The sequence below is a fragment of the Pteropus vampyrus genome, unplaced genomic scaffold (assembly GCF_000151845.1).
Source record: "Pteropus vampyrus isolate Shadow unplaced genomic scaffold, Pvam_2.0 Scaffold27, whole genome shotgun sequence".
In the NCBI taxonomy this organism is placed as follows: domain Eukaryota; kingdom Metazoa; phylum Chordata; class Mammalia; order Chiroptera; family Pteropodidae; genus Pteropus; species Pteropus vampyrus.
The window spans coordinates 11,005,521-11,028,401 of NW_011888808.1; the positions used below are offsets into that span (position 1 = coordinate 11,005,521).

The 22,881-nt window shown below is 42.4% G+C and overlaps 1 protein-coding gene across 1 annotated transcript in view; it reads right to left on the reverse strand.

Annotated features, from left to right (window-relative positions):
- Nucleotides 1-22,881, reverse strand: part of ADAMTS12 (ADAM metallopeptidase with thrombospondin type 1 motif 12) — a 272,991-nt gene that overhangs the window by 118,475 nt on the left and 131,635 nt on the right. The window contains exons 4-6 of the mRNA XM_023528495.1: nt 13,470-13,666; nt 12,662-12,745; nt 2,158-2,282 (exon numbers count right to left, since the gene is read on the reverse strand). Of these exons, the coding sequence (XP_023384263.1) occupies nt 2,158-2,282; nt 12,662-12,745; nt 13,470-13,666 (406 nt within the window). The remainder of the gene's footprint in view (nt 1-2,157; nt 2,283-12,661; nt 12,746-13,469; nt 13,667-22,881) is intronic.

Below are 22,881 nucleotides of genomic sequence, written 5' to 3' on the forward strand. Positions count from 1 at the left end.
AGAGAACTCTGTTAAAGTGAATCTCAGCACGGTCCTCAGAGACCAGCTCAGTCTTACACCTCCCTCCCTTCCTGATCTTACCTATTTCTTCAGACCAGAGGTTCTCAACAGGGCGTGGTTTTACTCTCCACCCACTTTTAGGGGACATCTGGTAATGTCTGGAGACAGTTTTGGTTGTCATGACTTACAGGAAGGTGCTACTGGCATCTCATGGATAGAGGCCAGAGATGCTGTTAAATATACTATGATGTACAGGGCAGCCCCTCACAACAAAGAATTATCCCATCTAAAATGTCAGTGGGCTCAGGCTGAGAAATCCTGCTTCAGAAATTACAATACTCTCCACTGTCTAGGAGCTGGTGAGGTTCATCATACAGTGAAACCAGACCCATGTTCTAGGAAGAAAAAAATCATAACAAGAAAAAAAGGAGAGTGAATCCCTTCTACTCTTATTGGGTAATAGTTAAGAGCATGGCTACTGGGGTCAAACCACCTGGATTTAAGTCCCACCGTTACCTGGTAATGGCAGTGAGATTTGAGGCAAGTGACATAACCAAGCCTCAGGTTCCCCATCTGTAAAATAGGGATGATTGATAGTAGTCAACTACCCGTGTTCCTGTGGGATTAAATGGAATGATGATTGTTTTAGCAGATGCAGCACAGTGCTTAGCCCATGTCAAACACTGCACAAATGCCAGCTATCATGAGCTCATTCATTTCTTCATACGAGAATGAAAGAACTCTTTCTGCTTTCAGGGATAGAAAAGAGACAGAGCCGAGTCACAGCTTCCAGGAGGCCAATGCTGGTCCTGGAACCCAGGGTTCTTGCCTGTAGAAATGTCCTGCCTGGACTCCAGTCTTCTCCTGGGTTCTGCTCGGGCCCACAGTGTTCCCTGGCTGCCTGCTGGCTGCCTGTGGGCCCCCCCAGAGCTCCCGGGCTTACCTTCCATAGACGTACTAACCTATTTCCCAGGGGAACCACCGATCAACCCAAGGTGCCATAGGTCCTAATGAATCTAAGGTAGCAGGTTTATGCCACGGACTTCTTTTGGAACATGTCTGCATTCAACCAAAGTTTTGATACTTTCACTCAAAAAAGTGATGCTCATGGTTGAAGATTTTGGTCATTAAGGCAGATATGTGGCTTGGATATGGGCTGATTATCATCCCTTATAAGCATCTATGCACGGGACAATCCTGTCCAAGGGAGAGATGACAGGCCAACATGTTCGGGGGCAGCTGTCCTCTGCAGGGACAATGGACACACCCAGGGCCTTCCAGTGTGTGAGGTTCTCTGTGGCCGAAGGGCCAGGCCAAGGGGCCTCTTCTGTTGTACATCCCTGGGTTTCTGGATGTCCCTGAATCGTCACGGGAGTGCCCATGAGAATTTACTTTTCCCCATGAATGTAAGACCTTCATTTGCTTAGATTTAAACAGTGTCTGGTATGCAGTAGGTGCTCAATAAATATTTATAGAATCAGTGAGCAAACATAGCCTTGCAAGAGCCTGGGTTTCAGATAAGTTCGCTAGCTTTTCACAGCTGAGTCCTAGGAGTTTAGATGATTCTTATCAGCACCATGAGGTTTTTCTGTGGTTAGAACAAAACGGTATCTTCATGAGGGTAAAAGAAGTAAGACAGGTGTAAGCACACCACTCTGCCTGCTCAGGGGAGGACCTGCTCCCCGTATTCTGTCCTCAGCATCAGTCAGAGATGGGTTACAAGGAGGACTGATATCTGTAGAAATGATTGCATGTTTCTAAACTGGAGGAAATTTAAAAAATAAAATAAAATAAAGGGTCAGAAATCCCATGGTTAAAAGTATCCAGAGTCTTTAATGAGGATCTGCAAACATGCTTCCTGTTTATAAAGCTGCGTGGAGAAGCCGGCCTTAGAGATGACATCATCACTGGGATAGGAAAGAGGCCTGCATTTCGTCAGCAGATGCAGTTTATTGGGGCAAACTTTTGCCCCAAGTTTGCTAACTGGCCCTTTACTGGTATGGAGGTCAGGAATTGTCCAGATTGTAGAAACTACCTTTTAAAATGACCAAGAGCAGCATGGAGTAGATATCCATGAGTTTGAATACCTGGCAACCCTTCCACCTGCCAGCCCTCCCTGCCTTGCAGCCCCTGGCTTCCCCATAGTCTCTGGGGTACCTGGTGAGAAGGACGGCCACATCATGATGGGCAGGGTTGAGGTCACTCTTGGGATTGATGCTCTTCTGCCACTTACAGAAGCTGGACAGTGTCTTCTCTGCATGGTGAACTATTTTCAATCCTTGCTGGAGACAGAAGAGGAAGAGATTGGTGTGCGTGAGTTTACTGTGGTCAGGGCTCATCACATTAGTCCCCAGAAGCAGCCAAGTTGATGAGCCCTGGGCAGGTGTTGCAGACATCTGGGGGAATTTGGCAGAGGCCGACTTAGTCCTCCAGGCTAACCCCTGCTCTAAATACTATTACTCTCATGACTTCCACTAAAAGAACCTGAAAAGAACTACAGGATAAAAATGACCACTGGGACAAATAGCCCTTGAAGAAAAATTAAATATATAGTAGCAAAGGCCAGCAGCTGTTTGAAGTTCTACTTCCAGTGGCTCTCTGATCCTGAGCCAATACAATTCCAAAGAGGCATTTTTATTCCTAATGCAAAATCGATGTTTTTTTTTTAAAAAAAAAAGCTTCTTCCTTTCATAAGGTATCCCGCAAGACTGGGGTTGCACTGCATATTTCCTTGGTTTCCATCTTGGTTTGACATGTATCAAACCAATGGCAGAGAGTTAGGATCATTAGAACCTGATAGGGTCACTGGTTGTCTGATAACAATTAGGACACAATTTGGATGGATCTCAAGGGAATTCCGTTGAACGAAAAAAATCCAGTCTCAAGAGGTTGTAAGCTGTATGATTCCATTTATATAACATTCTCGAAACGACAAAATTACAGAGATTAGTGGTTTCCAGGGAAAAGGTCGGTAGGCAGAAGGCATGTATAAACGGGAAGCATCCACTCTCCCTCATTGCTGAACCAAATTCAGTGTCAGCAAGGACACATAACCATCATCAAGAGAAAAATAGTCATTTTCCAGATGTTGCAGCATGAACTCTGCCTCCAGCTTTCCCACCATTAGGAAGAGCCCATTTCCCCGAAGGCCCTTAGGAACTACACACCCAGTCCTCTCGTTTAAACAGTGAGGAAATCCAGGACGGAGAGGAGTGGACCTTAACCAAGCCACACAGCAGGTCTTGGCAGAGCAGGGCTTAGCTCTCAGGTGTGCAGCGACTAGTCCAGGACTAGTGGTTTACAAACTATTGAAGACTTTGCTAAACTTTTTTTTTGTTTTGCTTTGAATAACTGGAAGATTGAGCAATTCACCAATGCATGATTATAGCTTAATTCTACTCCCCCACCTTGCAATCCCACCCCCAGTGAGGGGAAAAACACATGCAGAGACCCTCTACTTCCAAGATCCCCAACTCTCTGTCCTCCGCTTACTCTCTGACCACTTCTCAGTCCCTTCCACAAGCTCTTCTTCTATCCTTCTCTGGCTCATTGTTTAGTTCGTTTTCAATCAGTCCTATTTGGAGAAATAACCTATATGCTGTTGACTCCCAAATCTATATCTCATTCCCAACCTCTCCTAGTATTCAAACTCAGGCATCCCAATCTTCTGGTGGACACCTCCTTCTGAATGGCATCACAGGTACCCCCAATTCAACATCCCTGAAATCCTTTTTCCCCACGTTAACCTGCTGTTCTTCCTGTATCCTCTGACTTAGTTACAGGAACCACCCTCAACCCAGGTACCCAATCTAGAATCACCAGCATCACTCTATTGGCCTCCTCTCCCCCTATATTCTGCATCCCAATCTGTCACCATATGCTGCTAATTTTATCTCTTCTTCATCTTTACTCTCAACTGCCCTAGCTCAAACCCACAGCATTTTATGCTTGTAGCATCTCTCGTTCTCTTTCCTTCTTCGTTGCTCTCTTTGCTGTTGCCAGGTCAATCTAGTCGAAACCAAAGTCTGCCCATATCATGACCCATGGCTCAAAGCCTTCAAAGTCTAGCTTCCAGAAAGCTCTCCTTCATTTGCAACTCATAGTTTGTGCTTTAGCAACATTCAAACTGCTTATAGTACCACTCCCCCGACCACAAATTTCCATACACTATGCTATTTTTTTACCTTGCTTTCTTCAAGCTGCTCTTTCTACCCAGAATGTCTTTTTCTTATCTCTTCTTGCCTCTAACGTATTCAACATTCATTCTTTAAGATTTGATTTGGGCATTTTCAAGAAGCCTTCTTTGCCCCCAGTCTAAATTAGAAAATGATCAAATTGTGTGCCTATCTTCCTCCTTATCTTCTCCAGAACAAGGACTGAGGTTTATTTCTCTCCTTATCTCAGGCACTGCACATAGCCTGGTACACAGCAGGTATCCTGACAAAATTGACGACTCACACCACCCCATCAAGGAATGGAGACAAGGTGAAGAATGTATCTACTGACCCAGACAAAAGTGAAGATTATGCGAGTGAGAGGTTTTGCGGTGAGTCAGTAAAAAGGCAAGATCTTCTGGTGATTAGGGAAGAGTAGAAGCTTGACGATAAAGCAGAAAAGTCTGTAATAATAATTCTGGTGCCTGTAACAAGAACTGTTAGGAGGCGATTCGACATGGGTCTCTCATGTGTCTTCATATCATCTGAGCAAAGGCATTGATAGCTTTTGTATTTTTTCAAGGATGTTGCATAACAAACAACCTTAAAAGATAATCTCCCTCCAGGGAAGAGGGTAGATTTATTTGCTATCTAGAATAAGAAAGATAACAACGGCTCCTTTGGGGGCAAAAGTTGGACAAGTTTGCTTACAACTCTCATGAAAGGGTTTGGGTTTTCTTATCTTGGGCTCCTCAGTTGTGATAAAACCCACTGTGTGCACAGCACCCACCTGGGCTGCCTGCATCACCCACGTGGGACTTACGGAACAAGAGGGACAGATGCAAACATGAGGCTCATGCCACATGTTGCTCTTTGAGTAATACCATCCACTGTCTCTGATCCAAGAGTCTCACATCCTCAACCAACAACACATCCATGCAAGTGTAGCAGGATAACTTATTAGCTTATAAGGAGAGTAATATCTAAGACCCTTCATATTTCCTGACAGGGATGAGAAAGAGCCTGGAGAACAGGTGATCAAGCAGAAAGTAGTGAGAACTATGCCGAGGTCTGACCATCTAAATACGAGTGGGGTCTGCATGGTTGTTAAGATTTTTCTAGCAGCTGAATTACTGGGGAGGAAGTAAAGAAGGCAAAGACACTGAAAAATAAATAAATGTCAACAGAAGGGATTCTTCTTACACTTCAACATTCTTACAAGAGCAATTCTGGAATAACCTGTGGTACAGTCATTGAAGAGAAAAAGAAACATTAGTGTCCAAAATCTAACCTCAAAATCTTGCTTGCTTTTCTCTTTATTGCTTTTGTCGGTTCCTCTTATAAACAAAGCAAGTGCACAAACAGCTGAGTTGCTAATCACTTGCAGCTGGGTTCCCTGCCCCTGTGTAGAATTTTCCTCTACAATATGTGGCATTAGCACAAGTTCACTGACGGGGTCTTCAGGAGACTTTACTGTTTTCCTACTAAATGTCATGACTCTTCCAGGAGGTTCGAATTGAGCATGATTTTTTTCAGCCTCCTCAGTCTCTTAATCTCCAAATCTCATAGGAGGTAAGCCCAAGAAACACTCATTCAGCTTCTTGAATGCATTCGATCATAGGAGCCTTGGAAAGAGTAATTAGCTAGGCCTCCCTACCACGGAGCCCTAAGCACACACAAGACGAAAAGAACTTCGAGAGACTGTGCTGGCTCACACTGACCATGGCGAGGCCTGTGCCAAACAATTTCCATAACGCTCCCTCATAATTATTGGAGATTGTCAAAACAAGCCCCTATCCACACTATTTTTTTTTCCTCTTGACTTTGTAAAGAAAAATAAATTTCTTGTTTTGTCCTTTCATCACTTTTTTCTCATCTCATTTTTCCAAGCAAGTCCAATTTACTTACCACTTTCCCTTTCCTATTCATTTGAATAGGTGACCTTATAGGACAGGCAGATGACCTAGAGGAAATCAACAATATCTCAGAGAAATAGGCGGGAATGAGAGATAGAAAAAGATTTTGCAAGAACATGGCTTTTATTACAAGTTGTTTTGTCTCCTTTTAAGTTCTCTCTATAATGAAAAAAAAATCTGGTATTGATTTCTTTGAGAATTCCTGGTAGTGGCTTTTGATTTAATGTGCAGTTGGACCATGCTTTGCTAGCCGAGCTTGAGTTCTTGGAAGAAAGAGAATGGACAGAAAAGAGAAAAGCAGCACAAAGTTTAATCTGAGAACTTCCCATGTGTTTACCAAATAACTCACCTGACTATCAGAGGGAAAGATAACTTGATTAAAAAAAAAAAAGTGACGCGCCAATATTTTTAATATTTATCTTAAAAGAGCAACTATTGTATAGGTTATTATGGACCCACAAACCACCTTGGGGGCAGGAGAAATCATTCGCCTACCCAAATCTTCAAAGTTTAACACATTTCTAACTCCAGAGTCCCACAGAAGTGAACCCAACACTAAATCATTCCAAGACCAAAAGGGAAATTCTCTGTGAAAACGGTCATCTCCTACTTGACTGTCAGCCCTACTGCTGTTCCTTCCAGCATGACACCCTCAGACCCCACCTCTGGATGGCACAGTGAACTGGGCCTATCTGACTTTATCCCAACTCACACGCATCCCAGTTTTGTCTCTATCCTGTTTTCAAAAGAAGTCCTCAATCTCTTATGATCCTAACCTCATCCTTTTGGCCTTTTATTTTCCTTCAAGAACTTTGGCACAGTTTCCTCATCCATGAAATGAGCATAATAGTAACAAGTTTACAGGGTTGTTGTGGATCTAAATGATGATGATGATGAGGATGAGGATGAGGATGAGGATGATGAGAATAACAAGAATGATACTAACAAGTAAATTTATTGAGTGTTTTCTACAAGCCAGATACTATGCTATTACATGGATTAACAAGTTTGATTCTCATGGCAACTCTATAAAGTAGATATTGTTATCCCCATTTTACAAAATGGAGATATGGAGGCACAGACAAGTAACCTACCGAGGTTATACAGCTAGAAAGTGGTGGGACTAACTATAAATCTTCTACTTTCCATGATGTCAGTTGCTTACAAGAGTTGAAGAGGCAAGAGCTGAAGGGAAGAGTCTAGACCTTACTCCTGACCCACAAGGGGAGCAGGGAGGCCAGTGAATGAATTGGTCTAAAGGAGAAAGGGCTAGAGGCCAAGTCTATGTCCAAGTCCTTGAGAGAGAAATCTCTGAAAGATAGGATTAGGGTCATAAGATGAAAACGAGAGCTTGACTCAGGGAGAGATGGGGGCAAGACAGGAATGACAGTAAGGTGGTTCGTATCTGAAGCCACTCTGATTTCTTGGCCCGTGATGTCTAAACATGGGCCAAGAAATCAGAGCATGCTTGACATGCTTTTCCAGCTCGTGGCTTTGTCAACTTCAGTCTCCACTAGTCTGAAACATGACTACCTAAGTTTTTGAGAAAACCTCCAGGATGCTCCAAAGTGAGTATCACGTCAGACTACTCTCATTTATTCTCAAAATGTGATGAAAATCCACAGTGGTTTTTACATGGCAGTAAGTGACAGAGAGAGAGAGAGAGAGAGAGAGAGAGAGAGAGAGAGAGAGAGAGATTGATTAACCACAAAGTCTCTTGAACTTACCATAGAAAATGAAGTCCAAAATGGTGTTAGCAGTCAGATTTGATCAGAATAAGAAAGATTAGAGTCGAAGAAAGTCGCTGATGGAAGAGACCTATCTCAGAGGCCCTGTCTCAGTATTCTTCACCTCATGTCACTTTCTCCAGAGCTCCAGAGACATGCCTCTAATGCTTTTCTCTCCATTTCATCTATCGGTTAGGAATCTTCCAGAGGCTCTCATTGGATTAGATCCAAATCCCTTTAAATGGCCATGAGGTCTGCCATGACTTGGCCACTGTTGACCCTCATCTTCATCCACTGACTTCTAGCCTCACTCATTCGTTCTTTTCTGTATTTATTATGTACCAGTAGGGCTAGATGATGAGTAACATCCAACCTAGCCTCTGCCCGCATGTCTTAATACTAATGGAGAAAAGTGCATCAATCGAAGAGATATAAAATTACAACTGTAATATGTGTTATAAAGGAGACATGCATGGTGTTATGTAGGAGCGCAGCAGCGGTCCCCAATCCCAGGGCTGCAGACAGGTAGCCTGCAGAAGGTGAGTGGCGGGCTAGTGAGTATATTTGAAGCTGCTCCCCAGCACCTCAGCTCCACCTCAGATCATCAGGTATTAGCTTCTCATAGAAGCACCAGTCCCTGATGCCAAAAAGGTTGAGGACCACTGTATAATAGAATATAACTGGGCATGGGAGTCAGGAAAGGTTTCCCAGTGAAGTGACACTTGAGCTGAGTTCTGACCATGGTGCTAACTAAATTAAGACAAAAAGGAAGATGGCCCAGGCTACAACAAAATCAGGGGCAAGAGAAATCATGGTGAGTAGAAGACTACTGCTCAATCTTAAGAACAAAGGGCAGATGGGCATGAAGAAATGAGAGAGGGAATCAGAAAACCATGGGACTACTTTAAGATAGGGGTATGGGCTGGAGAAGGGATGTCAGATGGGTGGACATTATCGGATTACCAGTCTGAGATCATCCTGGCTGCAATGAGAAAGCAAGATTGCAAGGACTCCAAGTAGACTGGAAAGTACATACAGCTGTAGCCCAGGAAAGAGGTAACTGTACCTTGAATTAAGTGATGGATATGGAGATGGTCAGACAAAACTGGCAATACCTGATGATGGACTGGACGTGAGGGACTGCGAGAAGGATGTGTCATGGATGCCTTCCAGGTCTCCGGCTTCTACAACTGGAAGGATGATGATATCACGTACAGTGGGAGGAAACACTGGAACAAGACCAGCTGAGAGTGGAGGTATCTGACTGGCTATGTTCCCTCTTGCCTCCAGCATGATTAAATTGTTTTATTTTTTTTCACGACAAGGTTTCTCAGCCTCCCATTCTGTAGTTCAGTATCAGTGACGTGTTCATAGCACCTTGTACGTAAGGTGCTAGTTGAAGCACTAAAGCTACTGCCAGCGGAGGTGCCTCTACCGGGAATGTCCTTCCTCGCTGGATAATTCCTTCTCATCCTCTAAAATCCAGCTTAGATAGCCAAGGATCCTTCTCTATCCCAGGTACTTTTTCATTTTTTTTAATACTCATGATAATCTCAGTTTGAAATTCTCTTTTTTGTGCTTTGGTGCAGTAGACTCTAAGCTCCTCAGAATCACAAAATGGGACCTATGTTCGCATTTGTACCTTCAGTGGCTGGCATAGCGTTTGACATACAGCTGATGCACCACAACTCTCTTCTCATTTACAGATGAGGAAACATGGTACGTGCAGCAACGATGTGACTTTCTCGGAGCTTCCTCCTGGATCAAAAAATCAGGACTAGAACTTAGGTCTCGTCGCTCAAAGGAGTAGTCACGTCCCAATACCTCGCAGTGTACTTTCCGTCTGTGGCTTTTACCCTGATGTCCGTTAAGGGCTGGAATCATTGCTGTTTGTTGTTGGGTCTGCTGATTACTCAAAAGGTATGAAGAACAGCTTGAGCCCTTATCAAGGAACCAGGGAAATGAGAACTGTGAATTGCAACACTCCAATGACCCAGCAATTCTGTTGTTAACTTATGAACCTTGCACCACTTGCAAGTTCTATAAAAGCTTGAATGAGAAAGACATTTGGAAACTGGGAGAAAGGAAGCCATGGCTTTTTTTGCAGCAAATCAATTGTATCTCTTTGTATTTGCAAATGAGGATGGGAAGGAAAAAAAAAAAAACACAATGTAATTGTGATAGGGTCAGGGAGTCATGCCAATCAAATTCTCCCCAAAGATGTCACTACAGCAAAACTTTGGTGGGAGATTTTGTTTCCTGGGAATGAAGAATTGTGGAGTTCTAAACGGCCAGCTACATGCAAGCCTCACTGTGAGGTCCTCCTAGTGCTACTGGTGGGATTGTAGAAGGTAAAGGTATTTCCTTCTCGCGCTCAGAAGAACTTTCCTTTTTTTTTTTTTCTTCCTGGCCTAAAACCCCTAAATTTCCATACATTCTGCAGCTAAGCATGCATATGTGCTAGGTCATTATACACTAGTGAAAATATGTCCTCTAAGGTATCAAAGTATAATTGTCAAAAGTTAAAAACATAATTCTCATACAAACATATAGAGAGCGCATCTTAAGGATGTATTGAACTCATTAATGAGGAGACAGGCAAGATGGCAAAGCTGGTTTAAAGGCAGATACACAAACTGATGCAACTGTAGTCAGTGAAAAAGAAGAATGCTGGAGTAAGATCGCTAAACTAGACACAAAACTAGTTCACGTTCCACAGACCAACAAAACCACAGCTTTCAGAATTATCCCTCTGTTGGACATAAATCATTTTCATCTCTACTGGACAAAAACCACTTATACCCTATCAGTTCTCTGCACGTTAACATCTAACTTTACCGTGTCTAGGCCCTAATCAATAGTAAATAATAATCAGAGTTACATTCTCATAGAGTCAGATCCATCATGTTAGACATTGGAAAGTTATGTAGTTTTGGTTGTGCCTGGTTTTTAAAGAAGTTTGGGATACATTTTCTTAACAAAAGGTTCACAGGAAGGAAATAATATACCCATCAGTATTCTAAGACGCCCAGAGCAAAGACATACTCTCAGGGCACTCAAGACAGAGTGACTATGGGAAGTGGGGGTGGTAGGAAAGAGAAGAAGAAAAATGTATCTAGGCTCTGGAGATGATTATTTTAAAATCTTCTGATTGTGGAGGCTTCTCTTGCCCAGAAAACAATAAACCCTGCCTTGGGCATTCTGACCTTGGATCTCTTGATGGCGATCTGAACTATGCCCTTTTTCTTATATTTCAACTGCTGGTTAAATTTTTATAGATTGCAAATGTATCTCCTCAGGTTGGCTGGTTCATTCATTCATTAAATTTCACATCGTTCACTTATTCATTCATCATTCATTCATGTCCCAGGCACTGTGTTAGGTGCTGGGGATACAGCCAAGAATAAAGAAAGTTTTTGACCTCATGGAATTCACATTCTGATGGTGGCTGAGATAAGTGAGAAAGGAGCAAACATATACACAGAATATTAATGAATTATGAGAATGGTATCCATAAAGGTAGTAAACTATATTCTGTGATGGAGAATGGTAAGTGGGGCCAACTTTGAGTAGGCTGGTCATTGAGACCTCTCTGAAGAGCAGAATTTAAACAGAAGCCTGAGCGGTGAGAAGGTGCCAGCCAGGAGCACAGCCAGGGAGGGGGTGTTCCAGGCACTGGGAATCTCACGTGCACGGGCCACGAGACTGAAGGCTGCCTTGTGTGTTCCAGAACCTACCTAAAGTTCAGTAAGTGTGAGGGTCGGAAGCAAGGCACAGGGAGTGACATAAAGACAGACAGGAAATATTATGAAAGTCTCTACAGGACATAGTAAGAAGTTTTGATTTTGTTCCAAAAACAATAGAAAGCCATTAAATAGTTTTCTACAGTGAAGCAACTCAATTTGTATTTTAACTCATCATTCTAACTGCTATGTAGGGAATGGATTATGGGGCAAGGCTGAAAAAAGGAAGACCATTAGGGTGTTCACTGCAGTAGTCCAGACAAGATGTGGTAAAACCTAAACCAATGACATGACTAGAGGTGTTGAACAGTGAGTGGTTTTGAGATGTATTTGGAAGTAGGAACACTGTGGGCCTTGTTGTTCGCTGTGGAAGATGTGAAAAGGAGGAGTCAAGAATGATCCCAGGGTTTATGCCACAGCACACAGTGGCATCGTTTGCTGAGTTGGATAAGATAGAGGGTTGCGGGATGGGGAGGAGGCAGAACTGAGATGATTTGGGCAGAGAGTAATCAAGAATTCCATTCTGGACTTATTAAGTTTCCACGTTTGAGTGGATAATGACACATCCAGGTTGAGATGTCAAGTAAGCAATTAGATATGAGTCTAGAGTTCAAGTGAGAGACTTAAGCTTGAGGTATGAATCGAGAGTCCCAGCATGGAGATGAATATAAGTCTCCAAGAAGAGATGAAATCCCCAAGGGTAAAAGTGCAGATAGAAAACAGGGCCCAAATCTAAGAGATGTGCATTAATATGCAAGAGGTAAATAAAAGTCCAACATTTCCCCGTCCCTCTTAACTCTTACTGAATCACTCAACCATATAAGGACTCAGTCTATTTCCACTGTGGGGACATTCTTAGGCGCTGCTGCAAATCTGGTTTGTGTGTCACTAGACACAGTGACCGTCAGGTGATTCCAATACATATATCCCAGAAATGTTCTCCGTCTCTCACTTGGCATCACTGAATTCCTGAGAAAATAATACAGAAATATTTTCCTTCCCAAGGGGCTTCTAATCATCATTCTGGTGCCTTCTTTCTTGTTCATCAAGAGCTCTTCTCAACAAAGGAGGGAGGGAGTGTGAAGACAGGAGTCAGACGGGTGGAGGGGGACTTTCCTTACCTCTTCTTCTTCAAGTAGAATGAGCCGCACCACGACAATGTGAATGGCATTGCCAATGCTTGGGCTGTGGAACAGCCCTGTGACCTAGAGTCATAAATGGAGAACCATTAGCCCAGATAAATGCCTGAGGTGGGGAAAAGGGCATCGTGATGCACTTCAGATGAATGTCATCTCATGGTGAGGACGTGTTGGTGGGGTGCAAAGAAGAGTGAGACACGCCCATAATACGCCCCTGGCCTGATCCACAGTAAGATATTTCAAAGCAGCCTTTCCAAGGTGACTGATTCCCAGCTTGAGGGATCGGTGACTTTCTTCTCTTTAACCCTTTCCCTGACCCAGGATCCTCTTTATTATCAGTGACTCAGGCAAATATCTTTCCTCAACTTGACCCTCTGTCTGGGGAGGCAGAAAACATCATGAATGTGAAAGGAAAGCTTGAAATTAGGGTTCACTAACTTCACTCCAATTCCGGCTCTAATTACCTTGAGGAAATCCTGTTCTAGCGCTTTGCCTCAGTTTACTAACAGAAATCGGTGAGATAAAGTCATACTAAAAGGATTGAGTCATGAATACCTAGCAGAAACTCTAAGTGATAAATAACGAATTTTCCTAGGATATGCATTTTGAAGAGAAAGACTGATATGTCCTTAATCTCCATCTTGAATCACTTAGGCAGGGAACAGATTCATATCTCTACATTAAAAGGACAAAAAAAAAAAAAAAAAAGCCGCTCTTGTTTTTGGAGGGTGGAGGATTCCTAATGACATCTATTCGCCAGCCGCCCCTCCCCCCATGCAGTCCAACATACCATGTTCATGATGGTGAGGATATAGGACTCCACATTCTCGCCCCCATGGTATTCGACCATCTTCGTGTCAGCCACCACCAGCGTCTCCACCCACCTCTCTTTGCTGATGGACCGCCTGGAGAGGCTTCGGCTTGGCAAGTTGTTTCTCTCCCATTTCTCCCGCTGTAGCTCCAGCTTCTGGGAGGTGCCGAGACTGTCTACACATTAGACAGAAGACGGTGAGATAATTCCATATTTCGTATCTCTAAAATATTACCGACTTATGCTGATAAAGAGGCAAGGTCGTAAGTTTAACTTGTGTTCAACGATGTATGAATGCAATGTTCTTATATAAATGACTGAAATGGAAGAAGGGTAATTCAAATGAATATGACCAAGATAACTGAAATTTGAATCTTACAGGGAAGTTTAAAAGTACGTCTTTGAAATAATTATTACCTATTTTTTTAAATAAGTCCCTCACTATTAATAAATTATAATTAAGAATGGAAATGTCCTCCTCCTCCTCTAAATTATTCAGTGCCTACTGTTTGTAGGGTAGTGTGCTCAGCTTTAAAATGCCAAATTTTTATCCTCATGAACGTCTGAGATACATACTGCCATCTTCATTTTGCAAATGTGGAAGCTGATGATCAAAGCGGCTGGTTAAATAACTTCCCCAAAGTCACATAGTCCATAAAGAGTGGAAGATCCAGGATTTTCTATGCCCTAAAGTCATTCATTTGCATATACACCACACTGTCTACCACAGAGTAAACAGCAATAAAACTGGAGAACACATGAGCAGGAAAAGCTGCAGGCAGTTCAGGACATTCTACTTTAAAAAGGTACAAAAAGAGATAGAAAAGATCTAGCAAAGGACAGGAAAATTACCAAGGTGACTAATAGGTTTCAGTATGAATAAAGTTTAGTATATGAGGATAGTTTAAAAGGCAGAACCTAGGAGAGGCTATAGGATCATGAAGAAAACTGGAACCATTCTCAAAATCCCATTGCACTATATACTAGGGAGCACCTCCTTGAAACTTGAAAGAGGTCTATTTAAAACCAAATGGAATAAAATGCTACTTCACACATCAGGGAGCTTAGCCCAAATGGTGGTCAAGGCTAATAGGTCTCAGTGAACTCAGAATGGCTTAAGGAGTTGATGAAAGATGAATTTACCAGGAAAGAAAATAAGGAAAGAAACTTGGACGGAGAAGCAGAGTCTCGGTCTCAGAAGATTTCCATCATAACGCCAGCTACACACATCCTACTCCCCCCATGGACACCCCAGACCCCTGGCAGGGGCAGAACACAGGGGCAGGGCAGCAGACTTCACTTCCTCTTCCTGATCTCTGGTGATGGCTGCCCAGCTTCAGCTTGAATATTTCCAGTGGTGGGCACTCACCAACATACAGTTAGGCAGCTCCCTCCTGCACGGAGCTGAACCCTCCAAGTGATTTCCAGGTATCGGTCTAGTCCTATTCTTTTCTAGAACAAGCCCCCCTGCCCCACTAATACCATTCCTCCCCTCTCCCCACAGTGTCCTTTGGGCAGTAGTGTTGATTACACTGATTTGTCATGTACCCCTTCCCTGTTCCTGTTTCACTGTCTATATGAAGTTAGAACATACTGAGTACTATCTACAAAAGATGATACATCGTCATAGGTCTAAAGCAATTCAAATTTTATTATTGTGAGTTTTACTTAAAAATAATAAAGCTGTACTTTGATATAAGATTTTTGAAGAATAATCCAGGACTGTGTAGGCCTTGGAGGAAAGTCTGTCAAGGCTCATAAACGAGGAGATGGTTAATCCTTCATCTGCAGTAGAAAAACTTTCTATTTTCCTTCTCCGCTTACTTTGTTCAGATAAGTAAGACTTCCCTAAGAAGTCGCCAGACTTTTCCAACAACTTCTAATTCTGCACCCTTGCCTGTCCCCCTGCCGGCCTCTCGTTCCTCTTTGAAGCTAATGGGAATGTTTTCAAACAACAGTCTGTTTCTAAATCTCTCTGTTGCAGCCAGGGAACAAGCCACACCTGAGCCCAGGTGGGGCCTGTGTTCTGGAAGGGATGTTAGCAGAGAGGGCCAAGTGGAGGAATCCTAGCGACACATGTTAGGTGCAATGTCCTTCTCTCAACCCCCTCTTGTCCTTGTGGTGTGGGGGACAGACCTCCTCCAAACTGCAAGGATGCTCACAGCTCTCCATGAGCTGTGTACTTGGGTGACCAGCACATAAGTAACTTCACCCAAGTGCCTCACAAAATCCTTGGTAAACAGATCTGTAACTCTCACTTGGCCCTGAAGGCTTAGCATCCATCCTCTCAGTCCTGGTCCCTTCGCAGGCGTCAGCTCACTGCAGTTGGCAGGGACCAGGCATTATGCAGTCCCTTCATTAGAGCAGGACCCTGCGCTCCAGGCAGCAGCCTCGGTTCCCAGGCCAGTTGAGGTTCTCCGCGCCTTTCAGGCCCTCAGGTATCTAAGGTCTCGAAGGTGGCGGGAGGCTGGCACAGGTAAGAAGTTGGTAGATAAGGGCGATTTCTCTGCTTCTCTCAGTTCTTTCTTTTCTCACTTCTCCTTCTTTAATCCCCCTCCTCCGCTTTTTATTTCCCCAATGTTGAGAGAGTTTAAAGAAAAGATTTCTTTCAAGCCCATCAAGTTATTTTCATTTTTCCAGTAAATAATCAGGTGAGTTACATAGTAAATTATCATATAGAAGGAAATATGAAAATGAGAAATGGGGCCTGGTGAAGACATACATCTTTTAATATTTAAAATTTTTCAACAAAACTTACACTAAGTACTTCCTAAAGGCTAGATTCTAAGCGAAGCACTCTATACACAATACATCATTTAATTGTGCCAGCAAATCCATGAGATAAGCCCTAATGTCATCACCATTGTATAGATGAGGGAACTGAAGCTCAAAGAGATCAGGAATTTTCCCAAAGTCACACAGTAAATGACAGAGTCTAGATCCAGCCAAGTCTGGTTCTACTACAACAACAGCAAACATTTACGGACCGGGCTCTACAGGCAAGCCCTACGCTACTTCCTCACGAACAGAGGCCGAGAAGTAAGTGACATGATCCTTGCACTTACACAACAGCCAATCTAGTGGTGGGTAATACAAAATGAACATATGGCAATGTTGTTATCAGGTTTCAAATAACTCCCAAAGAGAGAGATATTAGTTCTATTATGGGTAGTGCCAGCAGCTTTGCAGAGGTGCTGGGATTTGAACTGGGCCATGATGGGACTGAGTTGAGAGAAAGGATTATGTCTGACTGCTGAGTCCTGATGAAGTCATCTCAGACTTGACAAGAGAAATGCTTCTGCTTTTAAAATTTCCAACTATTTCAGAAAGGTCAAGATGCCAGACCTACACACCTGTCCTCAAGGCCTGATGACGAAGCCTGACAGCCTTTAGGGGCAGGTAAGGTGTCAATAATTCTAGGATGCTCTCCTTGCACCTCCCTACACACACACACACACACACACACACACACACACACACACAGTCTTTGTCTGCTCAGGCTGCCATAACCAAATATAACAGAAATTTATTTTCTCACAGTCCTGGAAGCTCTAAGTCCAAGATCAAGAGGCAAGCGTGGTTGGGCTCTGGTGGGAGCTCTCTTCCTGGCTCCCCACTGTGTGCAGGCATGGTCTTTCCCCAATGTGTGCAAGTGGGGAGGGAGGGAGACAGAGAGAGAGAGAGAGAGCAAGCGAGCGCACTTTCTCATCCTTTTCTTATAAGGCTGCCAATTCTACTGGATTAGGACCCATCTTCTGAACTCATTTAACCTTATTTACCTCCTTAAAGTCTTATGTCCAAGTACAGTCACACTAGGGTTTAGAGCTTTCACATGAGAAATTTGGGGAGACACAATTCAGTCCACACCACACACACTGTTTACAGCTCCCTCTTCTGGGCAGGCCTTGATCTGAGCACTTTCCACACTGCTAGGGTTTCCTGCTACTTGAGGGACTGTCCAGTTAGGCTCTAAGTACCTCAAGGGTATCTTCTTTAGCTTTGTACCCGGTGCCCAATACCATGTCTGGCAAATAGCGGCACCCAATAAATGTTGGATGCATGGGTGATAGAAATACAGCATGAATCAAAACCGGTTTATGATTCATGAATAAGGAAGAACTGCAGGAATTGTGTACTTCTCCCCATGAGATGACTTGTTTCAATTAGAGAATTCTCCACACCAAGACTGTGAATTGTTTGTTTTAAGGGGAGAAATCCAGCCAAATGGGCAGTTTTAACTAAGGACAATTTCCCATCCTGACATAGATCTGACTTTAATAAACCTGAAGCTAAAGACATGCAGGTATCTGTCCAGCATCTGCTGAGATGCCCGCTGCACACTAACAGAGCAAAGGTCATAGAGATCCGTGAGAAACACAACTAATTGAGTATTTTTTCCTTTCCATGCTTGAGATAGTCCTTCATAAGGCTCTCTCTCCTTTAGAGCTTTCTCGGGTAGCAAAGACTTTTAACTGCTGCCTCTCAGGCTCAGGGCTGTCTGCAGGCGGGCATGGACTACACCTTCAGAAGATTACATGGAGGAGGCTGGAATGGTACCAGGAAGCAAGGAAAGTGAACACAGAAAGGGGGAGTCTGGAAGTTACAAAGTTTCTTATACTTAGAGATATGCTTTTTAGCATGCCAGTTACCTCTAGCACAGGCAATGAAGCCCATCTCTTCCGTGTAGAGAATGACTCAAGTCTCTGCCTCCTACCCTAACTCAACTTTTCCCTCACCTGGATTCTCCTCTGCCTCATATCCAGATTTCTCACAGACAAGGTGGTTTTCTGCCTAGCCCGTAATGGCTGACCACTCATTGACAGGCACAAATTGCCAGTATGATCTTCTTGAGAGATCTGAAAGTACCAAGATTTCATGGAGAGAAGAAGAAAACACTATTCATGTTTGGAAACCTCAATTCATATGCACTTTTAAATGTAGCAGGAAAATCTGGAGTGATACCTACTGGATCGCTCATTGATGAACACTCTCCCCACTGGCATCAGAGGCTCAGCGTGTCTATTGGTAAGAATCCCAGCAGTCGGCTACTTTCTCCGCTGCTACTCCCGGATCACACACAACGGCTTGATATTGCGTTTCACCAACCTGACTGCAGGCACAAGTAGTTCTAAGCTCCTCTGCACCCCCAGATCTCTCAGAAAATGAACATCCTCAGTAATAAATGTTAACGTGGCAAGATAGCAAGAGTAAGGCTGGAAGTCAGGAGTAAAGACCTTGAGGGCAGTAATCACTAAAATAAACTGCAGACACCTTGAGAAACACCTCTCCATTTTTGAGCACAGAGCAACAGCACAACTCCACCCTTTTAAGATTTAATTTTTAAAGAAAGTGAAAGAGACCATATTTGCATGGGGTCCCATTTACATACCAATGAACAGATTATATACATAGGGCATATTTTACAGTTCTTTCTCTCTACTTAATGCTTAATTTCATACAAATACAACTTCTTGCATGCCAATTTATTATAAATATAGCCTTTACAGTCACATGGGTTTCAAATGTTCTTTTTTTTTCTCCTGGCAGACATGGCTTTCCTGCATCCAGAATCTAGGCTAGAAATAGGTCCATTTCCTTACAATTTTCCTCTATGGGATTTTTTGCTGTTGGTTGGTTGGTTTTGTGTTGTTTCTAGCACATCTCTTCACTGGGAGTGACACTTTTTCAGAGCTCCAGTGTTATGCAGGTGTCTGCTTTCAGCTTTCCACTTTCCATGGACTCAGAAACTGGTCCTCAGTCCCCCACGCGTGGGCTCTTAGCATCCAGAGTTCTGAGCTCCAGAGGAATCGTCTTCAGTGTTTGGTTAACCTCTGGATTCTGCATTCCTATCTTTCTTCTCCTTCCTCCCTCCTTCCCGCCTTCTCTTTATTTCCTTTTTTGCCTCTGAGAACTTTGCTCATATTCTTGCCCAATCTACTATATCTGCATTTAAAGGAAAAAAAAATTTGTACAAGTTCTTTATCCATAAATTTTAAGTTTTACATACTGGGGCTAGGAGTTTCTGCAAGGTCTCTAGTTTATAATATTTTTGTGTTACCTTTCAGGGTGAAATTCAGCCTTAATATACTTAGAAAATGGCATGTTTACTTTACAAAAAAATGTTTCAGTACAGTAGGAAATGCTATAGAATGTATAGTTTCCCAATGTGCTATAAGAATCTGTTTTCTAAAATAATCTAAAGACATCAAACACATCTTCATTTCTTAGGCCTTCTGGGGCACTACAGGACTGACAAAGTAATTCAGGGCAGAGGGACTCAGGAGACATCAATTATAATCCTAGGGGACATTGTATCAGCTGCAATCACAAATCACTTTGGTCTCGTGACAAGTGCCAAAAAGAAAGAGTTTGCAGTTTGCATTTTTCTATTAAAGGTCAGAAAGATATTATTCTTGTTATGAACCAAAGGCAGGATGTTATCTATTAGCAAATGTAGCAAATAAAATTGATTTGCCACTGTTAATTCTTTCAGCTCAAAGCTGTGTTTCATTTTATTTTCTTCTGTCTGGGTTAACCTGCCATTTTGGACAGCATCTCCCTGAGGGGGAAGCCCTTCTTTACCAGGGAGAACTAGACTAGTGTCTCAGTCATGTGTGGTGTCTTTTAACATGCAATATTTGCTGAATGAGTGTATGGATTCATCCACTTAATATTTATTTGTGGGGGGAGGGCGGTATACAGAGCAGTAAACAAAATAGAAACAAAGCGGTATTCACATTCTAGTGAGTCTAATCTGAATTTTATCATTCAATCATCAAACATGAGCCCCTTTGGTCCTCACTTTGGGACAATACAGAGATGAGTATTCTAGAGAGGTTGTAAGTAGATACGGCTCCCAAAAGGCCTGTTTGGGCTCCACGGGATTCACCGATTTGTAAATGCCGAGTTGGTCTTCAATAGCTGTCTGCAGACAAAGGCAACGTCAAGGGTGACAGGGTCACAGGCCTGATTGGTTCCAAAGTCACCCTGGGCCTCCCTATGCTGGGCCAAGCTGAGGAGCAGGCATTGGTGAAGGACCATGTCAGTATCAGGCAGCCCGAGTCCCTTTTCATGTTGTCTCTTCTCCTCACTCCGGGGAAGAGTGATAGCATTTCAAATTCTGTGTGTGTCAATGATCAGGGGAGGAACAATTATCTCAAAATTTCTAGCAGAACTATCTTGAGGCAAGAGAAAGTCACTCACAGAGAGAACTAGAACTCAACTATGCAAAGCCACAGCCACAGTTCAAGACACTCAAGGCCATAAGCTGATGGTCAGGATCTGGCTTTAATAGAAGATCTGAATCCTACAAATACTGAAGTCATCCTTTCCCAACTTTTTTTGAGGACCGTTTCATTCAAGGGACCTGTCACCCAACAACAGACTTAATGAGCCATCACATTAACATTTTTCTTGGCAGCTTTACCCATGTCAAACTATCAACTCCTAAAGTAGAATGCTAACAACAAACATGCACAGGTGTCAAAATTGGGCAAGTTTTGTTTCCTAAAGGAAATACTATTCTGGAATAAGGTGTTCTCTTGCCTTAAAGGGACAAGGGATCCTACAAAATAAGGCATTCCCCTTTTAGCTCTAAAATTTCTTATAAGTTCATTAGAGAAAGTGAGATTGCGGGTGATTTTTTCTTTTATCCACTTTTTTTATATTTTCTATATTATTTTTATAGTTATAAAATATACTTGAAAAAATGAAGATCCTTTACTTTTATTTCCTTCACAATTTTATAATTTAATGGCAGCAATTTTCTGAGTTTTTTCTCTCATTCTCTTGTTAATATCTGTCCTTTTAACTAAGGAACCAAAGGCTATTCTCCCCCAGCATGTTAAATGCTCCTCTAGCAACAGCATAAGAACATAATAACCTACATAATTATTAAGAAATATAAATCTATCCATTTTGTCTACTTATTCATTAGCTGGTTCTCCAAAGGTAGAGAAATAGACCTGGGCATTGGGGGAGGGGTGGAGGGATGCAAAATCAAGGAGGAAAGAAAAAAAGGAATTATTTTAAGTAATAAACCAGCCATTCTTGTATGAAGGTATGCAGCTAGTCAAGATCTTTGAAAATACAAGCCAGGATTTCCATTAAGGAACTAGAGTTACATGAAGTATAAAGGGAGGCAGTGAACTTAGCCAGACAGACGCACTTCCTGGGGCAACAGAAAGAACACCATGGTCTACAGAAGCACAGGATAATACACAGCCGCCAACCACATGTGGCGACTGAGCACTTGAAATGTGCCAAGGCAAAACTGAAATGTCTTGTAAATGTAAAATATACCCTGGACTCCACATTAACAATTTACATTGATTACATGTCAAAACAATAATATCCTGAATGTCTTGGGCTAAGTAAATTATTAAAATTAACTTCTCTTATTTCTTTTTATTTTTTTCTCTTGGATGCTAGAAAATTGAGAATTACATATGTGACTTGCATTTGTGACTCGCATTATATTTTTATTGCATATCACTTGTTTAAGAGCTCGAGGCATTTGGATATGAATCCAGGGTCTCCCAATTACTTGCTGTTTTGTCTAAAGTCTGGCTTACAGAATTGCTGTAAGGAAGAGTAAATTAGAATGTGGGATGAGTGTCAAGCACAATACCATACCAGTCACAATAAGTGTTATTTTGTTTTCCTCAATCTTATTTGCAACTAAAGATATGATATTCATAATAGGTCAAAATCCTAGTTCTTCTTGTTTTCAGTTAAAGCTTATTTAATTCCCCTGACTTGGGAAAGCCATGACTTTAACCAACCTGGCTGCCTCATCCCTGCTCTCACTTGTAAAATATCTTAGTTTCTCATCCACGAGACCAGGAAACGGCACTCAGAAGCAAGTAATTTTTACTTATTGTTTTCCCATACTCTTTTTTTAGTAAATTCTGACACTGATATTTATTTTTAAAAGTAATTTCCTGTCCACTGACAGATGAATACACCAAATGCAGTATACGCATAAAATGGAATATTATTCAGCCCAAAAAAGGAAGAGCACTCTGACAAGCTACCACATGAATGAAACTTGAGGACATTATGCTAATGACACAGCCTGGCCCAAGAGGATAAATACTGTATGATTCCATTTATATGAGGCACCAAGAATAGTTCAATTCATAGAGACAGATGATAGACTAGTGGTCACCAAGGGCTGGCAGGGGAGAGAAATTATGAGGAGTTATTGTTTAACTGATCCAGAGTTTCCGTGTGGGAAGGTGAAAAAAGTTTTCTTGACGCAGAGAGGGTGGTGACAGCTGCACAACAACGAGAATGTTTTAAAGCCACTGAAATGTGTACGTAAAATAGTTAAAATGGTACATTTTATGTTATACAGATTTTGTGATTAAAAAATAAATTTTAAAAAAGT